At 41.7% G+C, this 25,734-nt stretch overlaps 1 protein-coding gene across 2 annotated transcripts; it reads left to right on the top strand.

Annotated features, from left to right (window-relative positions):
- The first annotated feature begins 11,487 nt into the window (after nucleotides 1–11,487).
- onecut1 (one cut homeobox 1) lies at nucleotides 11,488–19,722 on the top strand. Of its 2 annotated transcripts, none has more exons than XM_085365899.1 (2): nucleotides 11,488–12,969; nucleotides 17,415–19,722. In XM_085365899.1, the coding sequence occupies exons 1-2, from the start codon at nucleotides 11,895–11,897 to the stop codon at nucleotides 17,702–17,704; spliced, it is 1,365 nt and encodes a 454-aa protein (XP_085222025.1). In that variant the 5' UTR covers nucleotides 11,488–11,894; the 3' UTR covers nucleotides 17,705–19,722. The 2 variants fall into 2 exon arrangements, with proteins under 2 accessions (XP_085222025.1, XP_085222102.1); XM_085365976.1 differs by having other exon boundaries at nucleotides 11,488–12,954.
- Nucleotides 19,723–25,734: the final 6,012 nt, after the last annotated feature.

The raw sequence follows: 25,734 nt of genomic DNA on the forward strand, positions 1-25,734 counted from the left end.
GCCTTAAATCAATAGCAATAATTTTCCTAAGACCCTCATACACACACACACACACACACAATGCACACACTGAGACACATGCACAAGGACACATGGCTATCTCCACTTCTTTTTGTTTCAGCTGCCATTTAATTTGATTGGCATTTGTGTGGCTTGCTGTCCTTTGAACAATTGGCTTTGGATGTGCACTTCAGTTAGAAACTAAACGATATGCTCGTTTCTTGATGCACACCGCATATCCTTCTCATATTCTCGTCTCTCGATGAATTCATTGATTGTTTTACCGCCAATATTGTTGATTTGCGGTTCATTTTTTTTTAGCGTTTTGGTTTTCTGAAAAAATCTATACAGCAGTGTGATACTGCAGAAGCACAGAAGCCGGCACACACATGCATCGGTCTCCATTTTACCTCGCTGCAGCTGCAAGTTGGGGCTGCGTGATGGCCGACACTCAGCTTAGAGGTGAAACTCATGGATGCCTACACGACGCATACATGCTAACACACAGAATACATACACACAAATGCAGGCGCTGGCTTTCTCTCTTTCGCTCTCGCATGCAAACACACTTGGCTGCGCTCTGTGATTGATTCAGGACCGATGGAGCCGGGGTAACGGTGAGTGATGCTTCGTTATTAATGTATCCAGATGAGATAATTACTCAGCCCTTCTGCTCCTCTGCTGGTCAGCCAGTTAGTTAAACACGCGTCGGGGATTATGATGTCAGCCAGATTAAATGATCAATTACACACACACGGCAGAGTGCAAGCTCCCTCTCCCTCTCTCTGAAAACACACATACATACACACAAACATGGTGAACATGTGTAGATATTGTGTGTGTGTGTGTGTGTGTGTGTGTGTGTGTGTGTGTGTGTGTGTGTGTGTGTGTGTGTGTGTGTGTGTATACTGTATGTGTGCATGCTGGTCAGTGGCCGGTTGGTTGGGGGGCCCTGGCTTTTGACCTTGAGCTCAGGGGTCAGGCAGCAGACGGCCAGCCAGCTGGACATTTCCATCTGAAAGACCCCAAGGACCCCTCAGCTCACCCACACACACACACACACACACACACACACACACTACCTCTAAGATCCCCTCCTTTTTTACTTGTATCTCATTTTCTCCTGCTGTGGATGGTTGGATGGTTTATGAGTGCGGAGAAGCTACAGCCATTCATTTCTCCCTAACTGGGGGTCTAATGGAGAGGTCTACGCTGGAAACCTGAGCTCTCACTGAGTAATGAGTCGCCCTTTATTGTCTTGTGTGTGAGTAGCTTCACACACATGTTTTCTGCGTATGTGCACTGCCCAGCCGGCTCTGTGCGGCCAAGCTCTGACCCTGTAAATGATGTCTCTCCTCCCTTCATCCACAGTGGCTCTTTACTGCTAATAACCTCTGATCAGATCTTAGATGGCAGAGCCTTCCACTGGGCTTGGACTACCTCCAGCCCAACAGGCTGCTAAGAGGCTCCAATCAACCGTAGGCCTTTCTATTGGAGGTTGATACGCAGGGATCCACGGCTGGGATGGGTCACAGCCAGCGGACCCACGTTGTAGCTCCACAAAGCCCCACTGACTACCTCTTCTGCCATCCCCGAAAGAGCAGAGGGGCTGAGAGGGAACAGAGGAGCAGCAGTGAGTAGGGGGGAGGGAAAGGGAGCCAGCCACTTCTCCACAGTCTAATGTAGTTAGGGCAGGGCCAATCAGTCATCCCGACCAATACTAACCATGTCGCTGGGCTTCTCCTCCCATCTTTTCCACACAGGAGCCACAGAGAGCAGCACTGCACATTTACCTGCAATTAGATTTGCCCGAATATCCTGCTGGGAGTGATGGAAGCCCCTCAGACCTGGAGATGGCAACAGCACTGATTCTTTGTGTATTGTATACATATATACAATACACAACATGTAATGCACATGCTTATATTAGTGTATGTTTTGGCACATGTGTTATCAGCAAATTGTAATTCTCATAGAGTGTGTGTTTGGTTCAGTAACATATTAAGGGATGGTGCTGCCTTGTGACAGCCCAGTAGTGTTTGCCTGGCCCTTTGAAAAGGTGGTGGATGGATAATGATTTAACCATTAAAGATTAGTGATTGGATGAATACAATGGAGAGGCTGATAGCTACCTCTGTCTGTTTGCTTTGTCCCTACTGGGAACAAGACAGACCATACACACACATCCACACACGTTAGTTCAATCCCCTGTTGTAGAACCTAATGCTAAACTTACTGTAAGCATGCACGTGTCACAGAGACACCTTAACTATGGAGTGAGAGCTCGGGGCGAACTGTGTGTGCTTGTGTGTATGAGAGAGACTGTGTGTGACTGTGTGAACCTGTGCTGTGTAAACACATCTGCAGTTTCGAGGGAGGTTCTCTCTGCTCGTCAGAATGCACACACACAGATTCCAAACACTCGTCCCTGAACCTCCACTCCTCCCTCCCCTCCTTTCGTCTCTTCTTTTCTCTCCTCTCCAATCGCTCCTTTCTTCACCTCCACCCCTATTCCCCCCATTTCTCTGTGATTTACAGCTCCTGGCCCCTCCCCACACCTCAGCAGCACATTAAGAGCATTTAAACTGTAGCCGTTACTAAACAGGAGTCTTTATGGAGCCGGTCTACACATCGAAAGCCCATTACAGCTACATCAAAGCGGGATAACAGTGACTAATGAACAATAGATATCATGAGAGACTGTGCCAAATCAGTATTCACTGTTATACAGATGGTGGTTGTATGCGTGTGAGTATAGTGGGCAATTATAGCTCCATTCATTCATACATTTGCTCAACTTTTGTGTGTGCCTAACACTTATAAATATCATTTTAGTTGTGTAACAGGCTTCAACTTGTCTGCATGTGTTTGTGGGCCTGTCTGGGATTAAATTGTGTTTTCTGTCTCCAGTGTTGCATCTCTTTGCTCACACCACCTTGACTCTCAGAGAAACTAGGCTGTGACCTATGTATGTAGAGCGAACACTTGGCTTAAACACTGCGATCCAAACATGTGATAAACCTCAAAGTTGCACTCCTGACATGGACATGACCGCCTTTGTTCCCTTTCTTGTTGATGTTTTGAACGTGTACAAGTGTGGTGGAGCTATTCTGAAGGCTTCACCCTTCATTATTGCAGTGTTGAATGGAGTAGGTGGAAGTGGCCTTCATAATCCTATAATGGTAGGTACATGATGACAGGATGAACCTGTGTAATCCTCTTTTAGATGCAGCTATCATTGTCCACGCTTTCCCTACTAATCTCACCAGTCTCCTCCCACCCCACCCTCCTCCCTCAAATGAACCCCCAAACTTACGTATCCAGATATTCAGAGACATAATTACAGTTCATCTATAACTATGCTTTGCTCAAGATAAATGTACAAAAATAATTAACCTGATTCGCATCCTCAAACATTTATTTGCACTGACTCTGGAGGACATGGAAGCAACATGCCTGCAAGCAGTCAGAGTGAGCTCAACACACTGAACTTCTCTGCAAGTTAATGATTCACCTGAATGTCAAAACCTGAAAAATATTGTGTTTCTTTATGACACTCAGGCATTTTAAAATAAATGCTCGAAATCTGCTACTGGGCAAAGAGGACAAATAATAATATAAAAAGGCGGTAAAAAGGTTAACAAGAGGACTGTAAAATAATAAGAAACACTTCTGGAATCACTGTAGTCTTGGGCTCGAATTTCATGTTGAAAAAGGTATTAATTCAATATTTCTATGAAGGCTGTGAATTGAAGCATTGTGATGGCTATTGTAGGTCCATGGAAAGCCAAATTGAAAAATGAATCCCCTGTCATTCCAAAGTTATTTTATTTATTTAAAAAAAACATATCCATATTATTTCAGACATGTGATTTTTAAATTGTGATGAATATCCATACTAGATTATTATGGCTCTGACCAGCCTAATATTAACACTGGTAATCTGCTCCAGGGAAGTTGTTTTCTTTTTCTGCAACTGACTATTGAGGAACTGCTATATTTCTCTCTTTAGACAACATTTGATAAAAACCACAAGCTTACAGTTGGCATAAAGAAGTTTCTATATAAAAGTTTAAAGCACACATCCTCTAAAATGAAGTCAGTTTCTTCCTGCCTCACAGAGATGTACACATGCCATCAGAAACCTATTGTGCACAATGGTAAGCCACTCGCAGCCAAATACACACACGCGCACACACAAAGAAAAGGACAGTCTGTTGTTGACATGAAATGTATAATCCTCCCCCTTTCCAAGGTATAGATTTTCAGACACAAGTAAAAGACAGCAATCCTTGACCCAACCACTGAGCACCTTGTTAAATCTGCACACACTGTGTGCTGCACACACATTGCTTTTAACAGGTGGAGCTTAGTTATTAAATATAGCACTTCCGATAGTGTAAGTGGCTGAGAGGATCTTAACTGATCAGGAGGGACACTCCTGTTCAAAGCATTATTAAAGTTTAAACACTGATCTACACTTTTGAGCTTTTCAGCTTCCTGGGACTCCATTCACTTCTATAAAATCACAGGAACTAATTAGCTTTCATAAATAAATCATATTTTGCATCTTTGTTGTGAAGGTAATGTTCTTTTAAAACTTACTAGTAATTAAGATGCATTTTGTCTACAGTTTAGGATGGCGTGTTATTTAATTTTGAAAAGGTTAATATAAATACACAAGGAATGACTTGAATCACATTTCTAAAAGGTGAAATAAAATCATAAAACACATGTATGATGTATACATACAATAAAATGTGTTTTAAGGACTCCTTAAAGTACTCATATAAAAATGAAAATTCAAACAATGAAATATTACATGACTCCAGCTGCTGGTAACAATCATGCCATACAACTGAAAGCTTCAGAATAGCCATTAAATTGACCTGGAAGTAAAGTTGTTGGTCAACAAAAAATGAAATATTAAGTAACCTTTTTATGTCTTAATTTGCATTATAATGTAATGGATGTAGTTACTAAAAACCTCTTTGAAAAATCTTATAAACAGGAGACTTCCGCCTGATCTAGTAAATGGAAACAATCCAAATGTATTTTGTTTGAGAATACAATTTCTCTGTGAGCAGAATGGTATGAGGACCTCACCACTTTTTATTTACCATCCTCTCTCTGGTGTGTATCTGCCAGTGCACTGACCACTGGCCCTCAGGCCCAGGGTTCACTGACCCTTCACCCCTGACCCCCTCAGCTGGCCAAACTCTAACCCTGGGACAGATGGATAACGGACTCTATGCTTTATCTCCTCCTGACCACACTCTCCTTCTCTCTGCCCTCACCATAGCCTTTCCTTTCACCTTTTAGTGCCCCTTCCTCTCTTTTCCTTCATCATCCATCTCCTGCTCTTGATTACCTGAATTCATAGATCCACTCAAGTCTTCACCTTTACTCCACCCTCTTATTTGCCTCTCCCTACACTTCTCCCCTCTTTGCAGAGCTCATATATTTTTACCCCCCACTTATTTTACAATTTAAATTTCTCTCTTAAATGCACAGTTACAAACGTGTTTCTTTTCCATAATGTTTTTTTTTTTTTCAAAAGCACTGCTGTTCTGCCCTACAGGTTAGATTTAGTGAAATATTAGAGTATATATTAGAATATAGTAGAGACAGAAAACCATACATGACCGCACTGACAGACCACAGAAAGCTATTTCAGTCCAACCACGTGATGCCAAAAAAGTAAGACAGTAGTTAGCTCATATTTGTAGTAGATTATTTCAAGTGCTTATTTTGAGATTGCAAAGATTAAACTTGTGCTGTAATGCTTCAATCTCTCTCTCTTTATTCTAAATATATGTATATATTTGCACAAATACAAGCATAAGTGAGAAGAGAAAAATAAATATTGATTGAATATTAATTGTAGCCCATAAATGCTTCAGAGGGACTTATACACTCTGATTGTACTTATTGTGGGAGTATTTCACAAATAAACTATGTTTAAGTCTTAGTCATGGAGGCTCCGTCTGCTTCCTTAAATTTCCCCTTTTTTTATCCTGAAAGAAATATTTGATCTGCGTCTTAATAATACTGCAGTTTGTTCTCTCATCTGACTGTGGGTTAATATATGGGATCATTATAAACATTTATGCAGCGAAGGAGCTTCTCGTGCCAAAGGGGCTGACGCTCAGGCGGATCGAACCTTTCGATTGATACTGAAACAATTTGCATACTGATTCTCTTTCAGTGCGCACGGATCCATAACAACACCGGCCAGCTATTCAAATGCGTCTGCATCGAGAAAAGCACGGGGAGATGCACGGTATCGCTGCAGGAAAAGAGAGGCTTTGTACGGGGAGACGAATTTGCGACTGGAAACGAGGCGCATGCAGCGGCTAAGGATCTTTACCTCGGTCAGGATTTGGGACTCTGGCAGCTCTGGAGAAAAACTGGAGGCTTGGAGAGCCGGAGGAGGAGGAGGATGAGGGAGAGTAAGGGACGGGAAGGACATAGATGGAGGAGACGCGAGGATGCCAGCGCATCCTCAGCTTTTTGCAGCTCGCATGTTGGAGTTAAAGAGCTTATGTAAATTGATGTTGAGGCTCTGTCGTTCTGTGCGCTTCTGTAAGGCAGTGAGCTGGAAGGATGATAAAGATGCATGACAGAAAAGGATCCTGCGTTAAAGTCTGGAACTACAGTGTGTGTGTGTGTGTGTGTGTGTGTGTGTGTGTGTGTGTGTGTGTGTGTGTGTGTGTGTGTGTGTGTGTGTGTGTGTGCGTGCGTTGGCCGTGCGTGTGCGTGTCTGTCTTTATGTGTGACGCAAAAGAAGAAGAAGAGTTTAAATGCACACATTTGAAGACTGGCACCCTGTTGAGAAGAGATGTGGAAAAAAAAGAGTGCTTTCCGAATCTGACGCACACAAGCTGAGTGTTTCTCTGGCGCATATGCGCACAAACTTAAAGCAGCTGCGCCACATTTCAGTCTATAGTATCTACACAAGGGCATCAATTAAAATGGTCTTTTCCTAGTTAAACGTTGGTTTAACTGTACTTAAAATAATATAATTTCCGCACTGCGTGGCCGATATTACCGGCTTGCTTCATAATTAACTGAAACTGCTTGAGAGTCGACTTCGTTTCTCACATTTTCATTTTATCTAAAACATCAGAAAATAAGTCCCAATAGTTACGAGTTCGTGAGGCAATGTAACCACCAACACACGCATAAATATTTCAGAATTCAGACGTTTTTGGTTGCACACACAGTTCGCATTAATTTGAATTTCTAAAGAGAAATTGATCATTTAGATGCGATGATAACGATGCACCTGTAAAGATAGTTAAGCTGGCCAGCATGCTGTCAAATCTCTTATTGAAAAATATACCCACACTCCTGTTGTTAATGCATGGATAAAATGCATAGATTTTATCCAAATCTGACGCAGTGCTGCAGATATTAATAATAATAAAATCCTTAGTTATTAAACCTCAAATTATAAATGTTCTAAATCAGCAGATACATCTACATGAAGACAATAGTTTCGATTTTTGTTCAATTTGCAGTTTATAGAAATATTTAGGACATAGTGTGCCAATGTGTATTCTGCAGCTTTGTATAGTCTGTTTACTCATGAGCTACTTTTATACGTGTTAACTGCAAATAATACAAGACACTATTTACAGGTTCGCTATTAGTACAGAAAACCATAATTAGGATCAACTAAAATAGTTAAAAGGAAAAGCCGAGAGATTGTGGCTACAAAAACACGGCAATAAGCAGGTTTTTTTTTTATTACATTTATTTATTTCAGAAATTTGGAAGAAATTTTCATTTTCCCTAAACTCGTTATTGTTGCCTCCAAAAGCCACACAGCCTGTTTGTGTACGAGGTCATTTGGATTTGAAGCGCACATTTAGTGGGGCTGGTTTGGCTATCGTTGACACGGTTTTGTTGTCATAATTGGAGTCTTACCAAAGTTACAGGGAGTAATTGGGCGGCATATGGGCACCTTAATGTAAAGTGATGCCTTGTTAATTTCACATGAGTGCACGAATCAGAGCAAGTGACGCGGAATAACACAAGAGGCAGTTGAGTTACCCCTGAGCAAGGCAGCAGGTCCGGCATCTGCTGCTCGGCCATGATGGCATTTATAATAATTAGGTGGGGAAATAAAAAGTAAATTCCTTAATCTGGGATGAAATTTTAAGCCATTTTACATCAAAGCCCCAAGGCGTGTGTGTTCCAAAATTCTGGTTATTGGGGAGGAAAGAAAAGAAAAAACTTTCAACAAAAACTTCTTAAAATGATCTTCAAAGATCTTTAAATCTTTAGATCGCTCTTTAGCTTCATTTCATCTAAGTTTACCATTTCCTACCAGGCTGTATTATGTTATTCATGTGACCTGTTTTTATTTTAATTATTATTTTTCTTTTCAACCTCAGAATAAAGCTGGCCTACTGCCTTAAACTAACGTAATTTCTACACTTTTAGTACTATTTCAATTTTCCATAAGACGGCGTTTGTTTTTTGTTTTGTGTTCTTGTTTGTTTGTTTTTTAAATAACCCGGTTGCTCATTTAAATAATCACATTATTCAAAGAGAAAATAATTACCGCCTGTCTAAAATCCCACAAACAAATTACGCAAAGAAAAAAAAAAGTATATTTTTAGGTTGCTTTATTATAACAAATCGTAGGCCTTAGCCTGAGTCCCTCCAGGAATTATAATTTTATTCAGTATTGATTGGCGCGCTGTGGTGTGTTTTCAAGGCCTGTGCTTTTTGCTCTAAAGGACAGCCATCAACGCTGCAATGCACATTTTCATTTTTAAAAAGGAAGAAATCTGTTCATATGTTTTCAGATATTTAGGCTTTAATATATTTTCCTCTGTTAAATTCCCGATTCAAATAAAAAAAATCATCTAAAAGTAGAGGAGGACCCATTTATGGATCTCGGGATTTTAGAGGTGAAGCAGTAAAATCAATTCATGGGTTCAAACCTATAAAACAAAAGCGAAGTGATTTATTTTCAAAAGGATGATTCAGTTTCCGAATGTATGCGTCGTTATATTGCAAAGGGTCAATGACCATACTGCTCAAATTCAAGTAGGCTCATTTATAAAAGTTAAGTTCCACCAGATGCCATTTAGCAAAGGCTTATTCTTAAACAAGCCGTAATTGTCATTTTGAGCATCTATAAAGCTTGCAACGCTGTGTCATTTTGCAGAGCTGCTGAAATATTGATCCACCGTCCTCTCTGCCAGACATTATATTGTTGCTGCTCGGATATGCTGCTGTGGGGCTTCATGGGAATTATGCCCCTGATTAATAATCAGTGTGAAACCTACATTTTGCACTTTCAGTGCCCATTCTCTGGATCAAGTTTTCCTTGGCGCACACTATTTCATAAGACTTGATCAATATAATATTTTTTCCCTCCAACTCGCCGGTATTTCTTCATCCGCGCATGTATGGATCTGTGGCACACTTTGGTCTCTGCTTCTGTTTCTTTTGTGCTAATTGAATTGAATTCCGCTTGAAGTGTATCCTCTTTCAGAAGTGCTCAGAAAACCGTGTCCCTTATATTCTCTGCAAAGCAAATGTCACAGCCTCGTAAGGTTTGGCCTATCTCGGCACAATGGCCACAGAAAGCCAACACACATAAACACACAGCTCAGGTCGTGCAGACATGGCAGAAGCCTATCGATCCGTATGAGAATGTGTAGATGAGGTTTGCTTCCAAGTAAGGCCAAACCTTAGCCCTGCTGGATCTCGTTTGCTTGTGCGAGGAGAGCGCATCAAAAATATTGAGAAATTGAGTTTTTAGTTTACAGAATAAATTGTATTTAAAATTTTGATCAAAATGAATTAGAATAAATTCTGCTTGAAATAAAACCAGATGCCTCAGTGTGGAATAAGTTGGTGCTATTGTTAAATTAACATAATTTTATTTAGTGTTTTTTGTTTTCCTGTCCTCAGCTCTATTTTCCTCCCTCCAAAGTCTATTATGTCCGCAGGTCTGCACGGTTGGACAGCCACACTTCGAGGAATTAGTGTCCTTTTGTCTCGACACACGTCACACACACGCCGTTGACATTGACTTCACATCAGAGGCAGTTTAACTTCTCTCTCTCTCTTTCTTTCTTTTCTTTTATTTAACTCGTTCAACCGAGCGCAGGGTCTATTGTGGGGGCCCTGACAGATGCGGGGCCCCTAGCAGGTCCATAACAGGGAAAAGTCTGAAAGGTTAATCTGTCCCCCCGCAGATGTTGGCTTTGGGAGTCTTGAAGCGTCACCTTTGACATGTCCCTCATTCAGCAGGGGGTCCAGAAGGACACTGACCGCTGCAAGCTGTCACCTCGGCCGGCTGAGGACGCCCTGCGCTACCGCTCTATTAGGCTAAACGGCCCTTGACGTGTAACTTAAATGTAAGCGGGGGCGGGCTCTTGTCAGGCTGCAGGTTTGAGGGGGTTGGACACTCATGCAAAGTGCACCACAACATCAACAACAACACAGGGACACGTAGTCATGTTACGTGTCAGCACGTGATTTCCATCGGTGGGACTGGATTGTACACACCTGCCGTGGATGCGCACGTGTGTGTATGCGTGTGTAAATTTCTGAGAAGTTTCTGCAAATAAAAAACAAATGTTCTTAATTGACTAAATAACATGTGGGTGTTGTATTTTTATTATCACCGTTTAATGGCCATACTATATCCTCAAATAGTTCTAAAGCACAAGGATTAAATATGCCCCCACACACTCACACATGCACACTCATGCACACATGCTGGGCTTGGTTCGTTAAGCCTAATAGTTGGACAATAGACACATCTGCTCATCTTTTTCTATCAAAAGAGAAGGTACTACGGTCTTCGTTTGGTTAAACTGCCACATATTTGGCACGGTTGTGGGGGCGGGTTGGGGCAGCTGACTAATAATGATAAAAGAATGGATGTATTTGATGCTTATGAATATATACAGGCTGTGACTTTATTGACAGCCTTTTAAGGGAACAATTAACTCATCCTGCTTTGATTTCTGTGGCGACCGTTTCTGCTTCGTCGAAAGGAATTAAGTGTCGTTGTTGTTTTGTTTGGGAGTTTTGGAGGTTTTGGATCCCAGACTCACCGGTTAAAAATCAACTCCATATGAACCCGGAAGTTTACTTCATTTGCGGTTAATAGTTTAAGGAGGACTGAATGTGAAGCCTCATTACAGCCTTAATGAATTTAACATTTTCTAAATAAGAGCTGATAATTAACGATATAGCTGTGTACTCAGTCAGCATCCATGAGCAGATTTCGTAGGGCTTTGATGTGAGCTCTCTCTATTAGCATTATTAGCATTTGCAGCAAAAGCTAAAGGGTCCTGAATAGTTCTAATAGCTGTGAGCAGCTTTTCATACCATCCTTCCTTAATAAGGTACCTGACGTCAGAGAATGGGGCGGTGTGTGTACGCGTGTGCCTGAAAGAGAGAGGGAGACAGAAAGAGAGAATACGAGTGGAGATGGGTGTCCCCTTTGCGCATGTGTAGACAGTGAGCTGTGCTGCGGTGGAACAGGGGCTGGAGACACACTGCTAGAGAGATGGCGCGGCACCCGACCGGAGCGCAAGGACAGCTGGTTGGTGGTGGGGGGGCTTGAATTATAAAGAGAATCAGAAAATTAAGAGAGTAATTATTTTAAAAAAAACAACTGTCAAGCAAAGGGGGATTCGGAAGAGGAGTTTTCATTCTGCAAAACAGCGTGCGAGGTAGGGGAATAATGAAATAGGTGAATGTAAGGACAGAGAAGAGGCAATAGCAAAGGAGGCTACTGCAAGAAAAAAACAACAACAAAAGAAATTTGAACTTTTACTGGACGTGAGGACTTCTGGACATCAGCTAACTGGGGTAGGTCAGATAGATGGTTTGTCCACAGCGCTGCCCGGATCATGAACGCACAGCTGTCGATGGAGAATATTGGCGACCTGCACGGAGTGAGCCATGAGTCCGTGTCCGGTCACGGAGAGCTGCTGAGTGGCCACAGTCCACATTCCCGTCCGAGCCCTAGGGGTTTAAGCCACCGTGCTATGGGCATGGCGACCCTGCTCGACACCGGAGACTATCACCCCAGCCACTCTGGACACTTGCATCCAGCCATCAGCATGTGTGAAGCCCCCCCTGGCATGAGCGCGAGCAGCACTTACACTACCCTAACCCCCCTGCAGCCCTTACCCCCCATCTCCACCGTGTCCGACAAGTTTCCTCCCCATCATCATCACCACCACCATCCACATCATCCTCACCCGCACCCGCACCAGAGGATCCCCGGAAATGTTAGCGGCAGTTTCACGCTGATGCGAGAGGACCGGAGTCTGGCGCCTATGAACAGTCTGTATCCCGCATATCATCACAAGGATCCGTGCATGGGCCAGAGCCTCTCCCCGTTATCCGGTTCCGGTCTGGCCAGCATACACACGTCCCAGGCCGGCATCCCCCCCTACGCTCATCCTGGTGCCGCTATGCCTGGTGAGAAGATGCTCACCCCGAGCGGGTTCGAGGCTCACCATCCGGCCATGCTCAGCAGACATGCGGAGCAGCACATGAGCTCCTCAGCTGGTATGGTACAAATCAACGGCCTCCATCACCATCCGCACGCCCACCTTGGCGCGCAGGGCCACGGCCAAGTGCTGGGGAACAGCCGGGAGCAGGCCTCCGGGCCCGGGCAGCAAGGGGGCGGCGGTGTAGGGGGTGGTGTTTCTGGGGGACAGATGGAGGAGGTGAATACCAAAGAGGTGGCGCAGAGGATCACCACAGAGCTGAAGCGCTACAGCATCCCTCAGGCCATCTTTGCCCAGCGGGTCCTGTGCAGGTCCCAAGGGACCCTGTCCGACTTGCTGCGAAACCCCAAACCCTGGTCCAAGCTTAAGTCCGGCAGAGAGACCTTCCGCCGCATGTGGAAATGGCTGCAGGAGCCTGAGTTCCAACGCATGAGTGCGCTCAGGCTCGCAGGTGAGCGAAGCCTCGGTAAAGCCCCATTTTTGCTTTCATCTTTTCATTGATTTCCAAAGAAAAATAAAACGATCGGCAAATGACTGTAATTTGGCACAGAAGGTCACTGGCGCTGAATGTTATCTTGTGCTGAGCAATGGAGAGAGGAATTGAAACTGGGCTTGTAGTTTGTTTTTTGCTATACTGGAAAAAAAAATATAGCAAACCAACTGTAAGACATTCAAATTCACATAAGAGTCACATTCAGGACTGGCGTTTCCTCTGTGCTGGATAGGTCTTTAAAAGATATGTATAACTTGTAATCTCTCTAATTGCCTCCAGATGCTGGAAGTCAAATGATATCAGCTTTAGGACGGAATCGGGAAAAGTTGGCCCTGGTTACTATTATTTATGTTGAGTGGTTAAATTCAACATACAGTCAGATAAACAACAGGAGGAATTAGAGCCGAAAGCAAACTTCACTGAGCTGAAGACCGTGCAGAGACTGGCCTGACATCAATACGCATCCCTTTTCTGTCTCTACACTGATTTTGGGGCTTGTGTGGAACAAGTACTCATGTCATTTTACCTCAAAATATCGACCGCTGGACTGTGTGCGTAAACTGATCCTTCTCCCAGAAATCGTTAGGAACGTGTTTATTTTGGTGTAGATGCAACCGATCAGCTCCTTTTTTTGGAGTTGCCCTTCATGTAAACACAGAGTGTGTGTGCACGTGTTCCTGGGAGTTTGTCATAAACCGAATCAAAGCGACGCCGGAGTCATGCATTATTTAGTTGGTGTAAAGACGTTTGGAGCTCTCTTTGGCAAAATTAGAGACTTCAGTTCCTCAGCAGAAAAGAATTGAAAAGAGCACGTGTTCGTGTTTAGCTGGTGAACAAACCCTGACTTCGTTGAAGTTTCTCTAATTAACTGGTAGACCTCTGTATGAATTTGTCCCTGTGGTACGCACGAGTCAATTAAGGCGCCCAGCGAGGCCCAAATAGCACGTGCGCGTTCACACACACCAATAGACCCAATAGATTTTTTTTACGTTTATAGGCCCGATCAATGACCTACAAATGGGGCTTTTGTGCTTTTTGAAAAGTGAGGCTACACGGTGGAAAGTGCGCGCTTTTGTGCACGTGTATGCTCGCGCGTGTGCACATCAGTGTAATCACAATTGATTATTTTTCAGTTTTCCCATCTGCTGCTACTGATGTGTGTGTGTGTGTGTGTGTGTGTGTGTGTGTGTGTGTGTTTTGAAGAGATTTTATCAGTGGAAAATGAGTGAAACACACACGCGCACACGCATATTTGATATTGCATTTGCATCATTTTATCATTAGTGGAATGAGCATATAATTAAAACTAAACTCAGACCAGCAGCATATTGACTTGTATCGTTAAAGCTCTGATTTTATTTTTCAGAGAAATAGATATTCATACAGTGCAGGGAAAATGTAACAGGCCTGCTTCAGTTATTGTTGTATTTTTCTTTGTCGATGTTACCTAACTTAAAAAAACATATTTAAACTGTATAAACTCTTGTTTTTGTTGATTTTTTTTATTTTGGGGGGTTGGCCAAAAAAGTACCAAAATATCAATTGCGAGTTTTATTTAGAAAATGTCAGATAAAGAAGATGGATAATGGAGAAAGAGGGGGAAAATAGAGTTAAAAATTAAATAAATTCAGAATAAAATAGTCTGAGCGCCATTTTATTGATCCGTTCGTTCCTGTGTGAACTGGATATGTGATCTTGTACTGAGGTAGATTTGATCTGTTCATTGATTTTAGGCTTATGAAATTAATCTTGGGCCTTCTCTCGTTTTCCCACGTATTCAATTACCCATCTGAATATTTGTATGTGTAGAATGGAATAGAATAAAATAGAATACAATGGAATATAAAAGTGAGGAGAGAACCCACTCCAGACAGCGCATAGGAATTCATTACAACTTTTTTTTTTTCTTTTTTTTTTGTGGAAAGAAGCTGTGATTGCATAGACCTTTCTTGATGGTGGTTGTGTTTTCTTTTTTATTATTCTTGGTGAATAATTATCTACTTCCACTTAATCGGGATGTAGATTCTTGAAATAAATACACGCTGGGCTAAATCTTCGCAACGTTTTCAGCTCAGATGTCTGTTTGTTGTTCTCTGTACGGTTATGAAACGCGGGGCATTCGTCACATTGTGTCAGTACACGCTATGTGTGCAGTCTGTTTTAGTGTGTGGAGTTATCTCGTGTTTGTAATGATTAGCCGGGAGCAGCAGCGGTGTGTGTGTGTGTGTGTGTGTGTGTGTGTGTGTGTGTGTGTGTGTGTGTGTGTGTGTGTGTGTGTGTGTGTGTGTGTGTGTGTGATTAGCCCGATAACGAGGCCGTTGTTATGTTCCCATCGGTCCTGGGAAAGCTCCCTGTCTTCGCGGGCCTCCCGTGCGGGGTCGGGCTCCTCTGTGCTGGCTCCTGCTGTCTGAGTGGCCTTCACTCGTGCTGATTTATTGCAACCCTTACACGAGGAGCTCCGGCCCTCTGTTAATATTTACCTGTACTGGAGACAACGGGCTGCTCATACTCACAATTATAGACCCACTCCACTTTATGGTCATGCTAACAGGCCGCTTCGCTGTACTTTAGCACATGCTGAAGAAAGTGCTTGAAATTAGAAATCATGTATCATGTGAGATCTCGGCGGGGGGCAGGTCCTCTTTTGATTTTATAATTCTAATCGTTTTTAAAGTATCGCGTAGTGTTACTTAAGCTTTCATTTGGAGATAATACACCAAAACTAAGAACAACAAGAGGAATAAAGTAGAGTTTAACGATAATATGTAGTGCTTTACTACAATATAGAACGGGAAGTCATTTTATTAGTTTATTAGTGTAGGGAAACACTTACTGTAGTTGTTCTCCTCTACCCTTTTTTTTTTTTTTTTTCAAAAAAGGTGTCTAAATTTGGCTGATCGAAGTTTTCTGTTTTCAGCACGTTGTCTCGGGTTGACTCATGAAATGCGTTTGTTTACTTCGTGCACTTTGCAAAATTAATCGGTGCTGGTCGGAGAATTGTTTTGTGGTTGTGATGTGTTGTTCATTAATTTCCCCAGTGAGCCCATATTTGGTCTCACCTTAGCAGCCCGCGTCTGCCCCCTCCTGGTCTGACCTCACTCTCCGTTTAAATGACTGGAGCTTGGGGTGTTAATAAAAAAAAAAAGCTGTAGCCATGTAGCAAAGAGTTCAGATTAACTGAAGTTTGACTTTTTATCAGATGGATTCCCAAGTTTTTGTTTTTCCAGTATAAAATCATCTCCAGGCCATTTTCTTTATTTATCTACGTCACCTGCGGGGGACATTGCTTTCAGCACCGTGGACAGCGCTCATTGTTCTGGCATGCTTCCTGCTGATTGCTCTTCTTCTGGACCCACGAAACCTTTGGTGCCTGAATCAAAAGAGGCTCTATGTGGATCTATGAGTCTAATTTTGCTATTATATCCCATGTACCTTTTAAAAAATCTGAAAAGAGGAGTTTTGAACAAAAATAGCACTACTTCCAACAATCATTGGCTGTGTGATTCTTTCAGAGTAAATGATGCAAAAACCGTAATAGAAATGTGTCTGTGAAAAATGTTGATAAAACCTTTCAATTACCAGTTCTACTGGTTTAGTATCCAAAAATGTGAAATATGAAATAGTATCCAAAAATTTGCTTAGACCAGCAAAGACAGTTTACTTGATTTCACCAAACTCAAACCACACACAAGCTACATCAAACATAAGGAAGCTTTCAAAACAGGCTGTGCATTGTTTACATTGAAGGCTAATATTTTATTAGAGCGAGCATGAAACACAAGAAAAATATATGTTTCTAGGAATTAAAGGAAATTAAAGAGATATACAAATAAGAGCTTGTGTATAATTTGGTTCTTGATACAACTGAATATTCTTCATGTTGGCATCACTAAAAACAAATTTCAGCTGCATGTGTATCCATAGGACCTAAAAAGTCCATATCAGAGTAGATCCAAATTGACTTCTCTATAACATTACACAGTAAAGAGGCTTGGATTGGCTTTAGATAATCACATTAGTTTAGCACATTTAGTCCCTAGAGGATTAAGTACCCCTGACCCCAATCCTATGTTATCAGAATATGTAATTTTTGTATTTTGAACAGGTCTCAGGTCTTGACGATCAGGATACAAAAGCGAAAAATACAAATTGTCACATACAAAACCTCTGTTTTACTTTTTATGAAGATAAAACAACATTTTAGCACTGAGGACTTTGCAGAGTTGGAGTGGAAACTACAACCTGCCTCCCCCAGCCTAATATTGTGGAAAAGAACCAATTCATGGTTCAGGCCACACTCTTTACTCAGGACTTTTTAAAATCCCAGGATAAGTTGTGATTCTCATTTTTCTGTCTTCTGCCCTCTCTCACAAATCCCCTCTCTCTCTCTGTATGTCTCTTTGCTGAAATCTCCACAGCATGTAAACGTAAGGAACAGGACCACGGCAGAAGCGAGCGGGGAAATGTGACCAAGAAGTCCCGGCTTGTGTTCACAGATGTGCAGCGGCGGACACTCCATGCCATCTTCAAAGAGAACAAGCGTCCATCCAAAGAGCTGCAACTCACCATTGCTCAACAGCTGGGCCTCGAGCTGGCTACAGTCAGCAACTTCTTTATGAACGCACGCCGCCGGAGCCTAGATAAGTGGGTGGATGACGGCTCTGGTCACTCAGCCAACTCTGGCCCCAACGCCTGCACCAAAGCCTGAAGAAGGACTGATTTGACCAACTCATGGACTGACTCAACCTCGGTGGAAAAGCTTTAAAACTTAAGAGAAACAAAGAAAACTTAAAAAAGACCTTGAAGCAACGTTTTGCCCTTAAACCTGTACTATATTGATATTTATAGTATCCAAAGATGAAAAAACAAACCAAAGACTTCTCCTTTGACCTGCTTTACAATGTTTGTTTTAGCAACACATTTATGTGTAACATACTGCAAAAAGACTATAGTTTTACTCCCCCTCTCACACACACTCGCTGTCACTGGTCTCTAGCTTTATTACACCCTCCCCTCACCTCCCCACCCAGTATGAATCTATCATTCGCCACTGTTATCTTTAATCTGATTGGTTGGTTTTGATGATGGGTCCCTAAACAGAGGTTTAATCAGCCTCTTGACAGTCTGATCTGCAGTTGTCCACGGCCTCGAAAACAGCCAGAATGTGGAGCTCCAGTGGGATTGGCCAATCAACTTTAAAGAAAAAAAATCCCACAGGAGAGACTGGATTGTTGTGCAACCTTGTTCGGATCAGTGGAGCGGACTGTCTGACTGTTTGTCCAACTGTCTGTCTTTCTATCAAGCATTCCAGACAGACAGGGAAATGTCCATGCGTAGACTGCTAACCCTAAAACCAAAAGGTCCAACCCTAAACCAAACCAAATAGAAAAGAATGCCTAACATCAACCCACATGGTAGTGCTTTCTTCCAACATGCTGAGGCATTGAATAATTCAAAAAGAAAAACCAAAGCCTTCTACACCTTGAAGCCTCTTTTGCAGTTTAGAAATCAAACCACTTAAGAACATCCTTTGAAGTAATTTGACCAAAGAATATATTTTGTAGTTGATAAAAGTATTTTTTACCTGTTTTCCTCCCTTACCTCCTGAGACAGACTGTTAGTGTGCTCCACGAAGAAGGAAATCATACTTGTCCTTCTCCACAGAACATTTTGAGTCACATTTAAATATTTGCTCCCTGTAAACGGAAATACTCTATGGTATAACCCTAAAAATTAACTATTGATATTTGCCTTATAGATGCCTTCTTGGAAAGAAATAGACTATACCACTTTTAACTTCGCAGACACTCTCCTGAATTATGATCATTGTACTCAATGTTAAGGTTAGTCATTACAGCTACATCTAATCCTTCTAATCTGCTTAGCTAATGCCGGCAGGTTTAGTTCTACTTTATGTGTTCAAAATCCAGCACCTGTCAAAGACAAATCTCTTCAGTTTTCTATGTAAAACACAAGCTACTGGATCTATGTGTGGTTTTGACACTGTGTGAGGGAGCGTGTCAAAACCACAGTGCCTCTGGTGGTTTTAATAAGCACTTCATATGTATTTGATTTTATCTCCTCATCAAAGATGTTGGGCGGAGGAGATGATATCAATGATCAAATCACTTTCAGGCGCTTACACAGCAATGTCAGCTTGTCACCTGAATACGAAAGCACCCCCGCTCCCTGCCTGCTGCCAATCCACCCTGCATTTCCTCCCCTCCCTGCCTCCACTCTCCTAGTAAGCTATGCATTTCAGCACTAGGAGGAAAGCACTACACAGGGCTGGCCCAGGGCAGCATAGCATTAGATATATTACGCTGGCCCCTTGCCGTCATCCTCTTCATGGCCAGGGTTAGCAGCTCTACATTCATCAGAACAAGCGCTGAAGGAGAGGCAAGAGAGAGCTGCTTTTTCTTTATCTCTGAGAGAAAAACCAAAAAGACGACAAGAAACCAAAAAAAAAAATGTGTCAAGACCTGCTGATGTTTTATAGTGTGAACCAAAGATGCTACCTCACTCAAGTTCCATACGTGATTTTTATCACTTTGATGATACCAAAGATAACCAAAGATTTTTTCTCATTGCACGGCCTCTATGAGTGGTGTTCAAAGATGTGATGTATGTGTCCCCTCCCCCCTATCTCCTGTCTCTTTTTCCCTTCTCCTTTCTCCTCCTCTTTCTCCCCCTCCCACCTGCACTCAACCCATGCACCCCCGCTATGCGTGCTCTTGCTTCATCTGTGCTCTGATTACAGCTCCATAGATAGTCATACTGATGTAGCTATAGGCAGATGTGCTGAACTAGCCTTAGATACACACAATCAGCCATGCTGGTGCCTGTGGGGTACAACTACCTTATTAGTAATGTGATCAGTGGTTGTTCATAACAGAAACACATTACTGTCTACCGCTTTGTTGACAGGAAAGGCTTTTAGTTTGGTTCATTAATGATTTTAAATTTGCATCTGAAGCCTTACCCCACCAGAGCTCTCAGTGTTGCAGCTTTATTTCCACCTGGCCTGCCTGTTAGTGTGTATCTATAGGCTGATAATATTGATCCAACAAATAGGTCAGACATCTTCACCTTACAACAGGCAGACAACCTGACATAGCCATGGGCAGAGTTGATGACTCAACTATAGGCAGACATGTTCCTGAAAGTAGAAGCAGACGTGTTGCAATCTTTCTAAAACTCCCAGGACGAGTGCCTTGCTTGAACCAAAGTGTTAAACCGCTGTTGACCTCTCACCTTTGACTCTGTGAATACCTCAGCCTGTAGAAGGGCCACTACTGAAGAAACAATGAGAAGATTTTTTTCTTTAATCACACCGTGGTGCTTTCGCCAGCGCAACCATGCAATGAAAACATACCAAAGGAATTTTTGTTGTCCACTTCTACAGTTTAAACCAAAGGTCTTTGTTTATCCTCTCCCCTGCCCGCCCTTCATCCCTCCATCCCTCTTTCCCTTAACCTTGCTTGTCTCTCTGCTGTGTGTAGGAAGGTCCAGCACTCTGGCCGTGCATGTCTTTACCAATGTGTCTGAATACCTCATAGTAATAATTCCTTTGAGTTCTGCATTGAGACGTCTATCTGTGAGTTAGGCAGAACTCCACTTGTGTGGTAATTGTTATTGTTACTTCAAAAAGCTGTATGATTATCTATTTTGAAGTTGCTGTTTTTTGTTCTGTTTTGTTTTTTGGCAGAAGTGCTCTGTTTCAAGACATGGAGGACAAGTTTCAGGGTTGATGTAGGAAACTTTTGGGATGGAGGGAGAAGCGTATTTTTTATCGGACACTGGGTTATGCCAATATTATGATGGTAGACTATTGCTTTTACAGGGTAAAACCAACTGCTGTGATATTGTGTTCATATTTTCCCTTTTCTCTACTTCTGTGTTGTGATTTTAATTTAATTGCATTTTTGTATTGGTTAACCACTACTTTAATTTATGCATTTGTAGAAACTCTAGATTTGTATATAGTAGGTTTTTGGAAAAAAGAAAAGAAACAAAAAAGACCATTTATGTTACAGCCTTATTTCCCATGCTTAGATATAACAAAGGAGTAGTTTTTATTCTTCTTCAGCTAAATCCTAGCCGGCATTTCAATGTGTGTTTTAAACACTGCCAGAAACCAAGACAGTTGATTTGCCAATGCAGACAAAGTTATACAGGAGCTACTTTGTTGAACAGTTGGCAAAAAGCAGTGTGTACGTGTGTGTGTTTTTCTATTCTTTTGACTTTTTAAAAACACTTATTTTATGGGTATTACTGCACATCCAAAGATTTTTAAAACAAACCAAAAATTGGAAAAAAAATATGTATAATGTTGAAAAGCACTGGCATTTGTGAGGTAGACTTGTTGAGTTTTGATTTGCCATTCGCACGGGTATAGAATGTAGAAGGCGTAGGGCTATGTAGGCAAGCTTACTCTACCATGTGGGGAATCTCCTGTTCAATGTACAATCTGGAGCATTTGAAACGAGGGCTGCAAGCCCCGCTCACTTTGCTGTCTCATACACAGAGTGAGGTGGAGTTTAGGCTGGGCAGCCGGTCTGCCAGGGGCTGTGCCGCGGAGCTGGGTCTGTTTTTATTGCCGTGGCACCGCCGCCTTGCTCCATCTAGTATCTGTTCTTTTGGTACGTACTCGTGTAATGACTATAAGCAAAGTCTAATAAAACTGCAAAGAACCTTACCAAGGAATCCGTGTGCGAGTGTGTATGGAGACGATTATTCGGATTGCTCTTCTGTTTTTCTGTCTGTGAATGTGAGCGTGCGCCTCAAATGTCAAGTACTGCTGAAGTATGCAAGTTTGTATGTGAGCTCATTTGCATGCATCTCTTTGATTCTGTCGTTGCCCATTGTCTAATGTGTTTGTACTGCATATTGTCAAGCTTTTTGCTGATGTGTATGTATGTGTGTGGCTGACTGGTACATTTTAAAACAGTAGGTCTCTGGGTATCAGAGGCCGCACTGTTAGTACTGTTTCCTCTCTGTCATGCTCAGACAGCACAGAGTCTCCACGGACTAAGGGGTCATCACCAAAATGTCCATGACAGATTACATCAGGATGTTATGCATTCATTGTGTCTTGAATGAATAAGTACAGATGCTTTAATTTTACATAAAAAGGCCTGTAAAGTGAACAAAAGGATAATGCAGCGTGGGCCTATGTTTTCCTGTTTCCTAATTCATCTCTTATTATTTGTTTTGCCCATAAGGAGTTCCCATATGATGGGTAGCTTGGCTACAAGTCTCATAATAATACTGCAGCACCTAAGACAATCATCTGGATCTCTTACGCTGGGGAACTAGTTTCCCACCCGCAGAGGGGTGTCCTCCAGCTATTCATATACAAAGATGCTTGAAGGGTTTTGATAAACAAGCATATTTGTTGTCATAGACATTTAGGAATAAATTACAGTAGAAGTTCATTTTGCACTTGCATTTCAAAATGAAATCTCCTTGCTCTTGTCAGCCTTGTGCTCTTGTCAGACTCGATCTCTTTCTTTTGACCTCCTTATCAACTCACAGTGCTTCTTCGGTTTTTAGTCTGCGTGTCAGTGTGTGTGTGTGTGTGTGTGCGTGTTTGTGTGTGTGTGCGTGCGTGTATGCCAGAGAGGCAATACTGTTGGTGTTACTCTCAGATGTAAAACTCCATGTCTCATGACTTGATTTGTCATTGCTGTTTCCCAGGCTTTGCTACTGCTTTCTCAGTGCCGTGCAATATCATCTGTTGTGATTGCTAAGCAAATGATAAAAAAGAAAGAAAATTGAGAAGCAAGTGATGATGTCATTCAGCTTTTTTCAGTGTTCAAATGTTTCAACATTTCTGTAGTCACAAAAAGTAGAAAATAAACTGTTGGTATTTCCAGCTTCTGAATCTTTGCTGTTGTATTATTAACATTGTTACTTTAATTTTCTTTTTACTAGGTTTTGTCTTTTCTTGCTCAGACGGACAAATTGAATCAATAAAACTTCAAATTGAATCGGCATGTAGGAAACATCCAGGTATATGAGTCTGTCTTGGATGTCAACCTGCATGACAAGTAGTTTCAGAAGATAGATCCTCAAGGTTAGAGGCTTCATTTGCACAGGCTTTCTCATCTTCAAAAATATATGAAGTTGTGTTCCTAGAAACATCTAGAATGTATGCACACATGTTGCTGCAAATATTAAAGAGTTTAAACGAATTCACTGTGATACAAGCAGCCCATCTTATGCATCAGCATTTGTACCGTGGGATGAGAACATGATGGATCATGATTCGATCAGCCAAATTTAGACACCTTTTTTGAAAAAAAAAAAAAAGGGTAGAGGAGAACAACTACAGTAAGTGTTTCCCTACACTAATAAACTAATAAAATGACTTCCCGTTCTATATTGTAGTAAAGCACTACATATTATCGTTAAACTCTACTTTATTCCTCTTGTTGTTCTTAGTTTTGGTGTATTATCTCCAAATGAAAGCTTAAGTAACACTACGCGATACTTTAAAAACGATTAGAATTATAAAATCAAAAGAGGACCTGCCCCCCGCCGAGATCTCACATGATACATGATTTCTAATTTCAAGCACTTTCTTCAGCATGTGCTAAAGTACAGCGAAGCGGCCTGTTAGCATGACCATAAAGTGGAGTGGGTCTATAATTGTGAGTATGAGCAGCCCGTTGTCTCCAGTACAGGTAAATATTAACAGAGGGCCGGAGCTCCTCGTGTAAGGGTTGCAATAAATCAGCACGAGTGAAGGCCACTCAGACAGCAGGAGCCAGCACAGAGGAGCCCGACCCCGCACGGGAGGCCCGCGAAGACAGGGAGCTTTCCCAGGACCGATGGGAACATAACAACGGCCTCGTTATCGGGCTAATCACACACACACACACACACACACACACACACACACACACACACACAATAATTTTTACCTCTAACAAATGTGGATTGAAGGCTTTTAATTGACAGATAAATTGTTAGTCTGGAAAAGTTCCAAAATGAATCACATTGCCACAACAAGTAAAGTATCTCAACCTGAAAGCTTCTGTTTTAACAAACCTGTATAACCTTCATTTTTTTCTAAATCTCCATGAACTACTAACAAACAGGGGTCCGTCTTTACTATAAAATATGTATAACGCCAAAGAAACTAGAGCCACCAGTTTCTTATTGCTAAAAATGTGAGTCACATTTAAGCAGCCAAGTGCAGAAAAACAAAATGTAATTACATCTGGGTTATCATTTTAACTTTCTCAGAGAACTACACGTGAGTCTATTTATCTACTCTGTAGCCCATTACTAATTTAACTGAATGATCTCAAAGTGCAACAATAAAGTGATTCCCTGCATACAACAATGATCGTCAGTACTTGTCCAGGACGTGAACAAAGGTTTACCTGAAGAACACTTTAACGTGATGAAATGATCAGTGCTTTTAACTACTAGGGGTTTTAATCTTGTAGCCGACTGGTTTTTTTTAAATGCACCACCTGTATCCTGTCACTAGATGGAGCTGTGACATGAATTTTCACAAACAATCATTATTTGCAGTTACCAACATCTTTAAAGGAAAAAGAAAAAGAATAACAAAGATTCAGGGTACTGTACTGCAGCACCTACGAAGATAACTATCCCCATCACACTGAGCTGATTTTCTGACCGTGGGCTAAGACGATAAGGCAAATGAGCTTTATATGCATTAAGAAAATGCCCCCATTAGAATCAGCAGGGGCTTGACTGTCTACTATTAGCTTAACAGTTTATTGCTAAATTACATCATCAAACAAACTACAGGCCTCACTGTGTTGCTGGTATTTGAAGGTAATTAAATTGTGCAGCTCAAAATGTCTGCTGACTTTCATTTGGTTTTTAAAAATAACATAGCCAGTTTTCTCAGGGAGAACGGTGATCATAGTGTATTTAAAGCACATTGCAACTTTATGAAGCAGTTTGTTCTGTAAGATGTCAAAGAACAGCATTTTTTTTTTTATTCAGATGTGCTATATTTACATGTTTAATTTTACTGACCATAATTTATGGCTATTGTGCAGACGGTATGGGGGATGCCATGGTTTTAAAGAAATGTGTATCTTCAACCATGTGATATGCAACAGCTCCTGGGGTTTTGTCAGGATGGGATGCAGAGCTCCACTATGTTTGACTCAGCACAAACAACAGTTAGTGTTGTCCTCATACATATGTAAACTTTGCTCCTGCTTTGTCGATAAAAGCCCACAATCAATTGGTAAGTGTTTGTTTTATTGTGCAAATGACCCACATTCTCTGGGTCACATGCATCTGGTATCAGAGAGAAAGCACAAATCAGCTGAATTAAAATTTAAAAGGCTTGCAGCTAGGAGTGGATTGATTGTCAAACTCTGGGTTGATACTGTTACCAGTATTTTATGCAACAGTCTGGCTGGCAGTCCATATGGATACTAAAAAATGTTTTATTTTATTTCTTTTATTATCCCCACCCTTTATGCAAGAGAAACAAATAAATCTTAGTTTAAAAAAATACCCCAATCTTCATAACTATTGGGTGTCTATATTTAACACTCTGTCAGAGATGTATAACGTTAAATATGAGCCTTCTGCTCTAACGGCTATCTTTGGGGTGATACCTCAAGACATCACTTTGCCAAAATACTATTCGAATTCTATTGCCTTTGCTTCACTTATCACAAGGCACCTTATACTTTTAAGATGGAAGCAGGGAGCTCCTCCCACACATGAACAGTG

This window comes from Diplotaxodon limnothrissa, linkage group LG1, assembly GCF_057381915.1.
Source record: "Diplotaxodon limnothrissa isolate DT_005_m linkage group LG1, D_limnothrissa_male_GT1.1, whole genome shotgun sequence".
NCBI classification, from domain to species: domain Eukaryota; kingdom Metazoa; phylum Chordata; class Actinopteri; order Cichliformes; family Cichlidae; genus Diplotaxodon; species Diplotaxodon limnothrissa.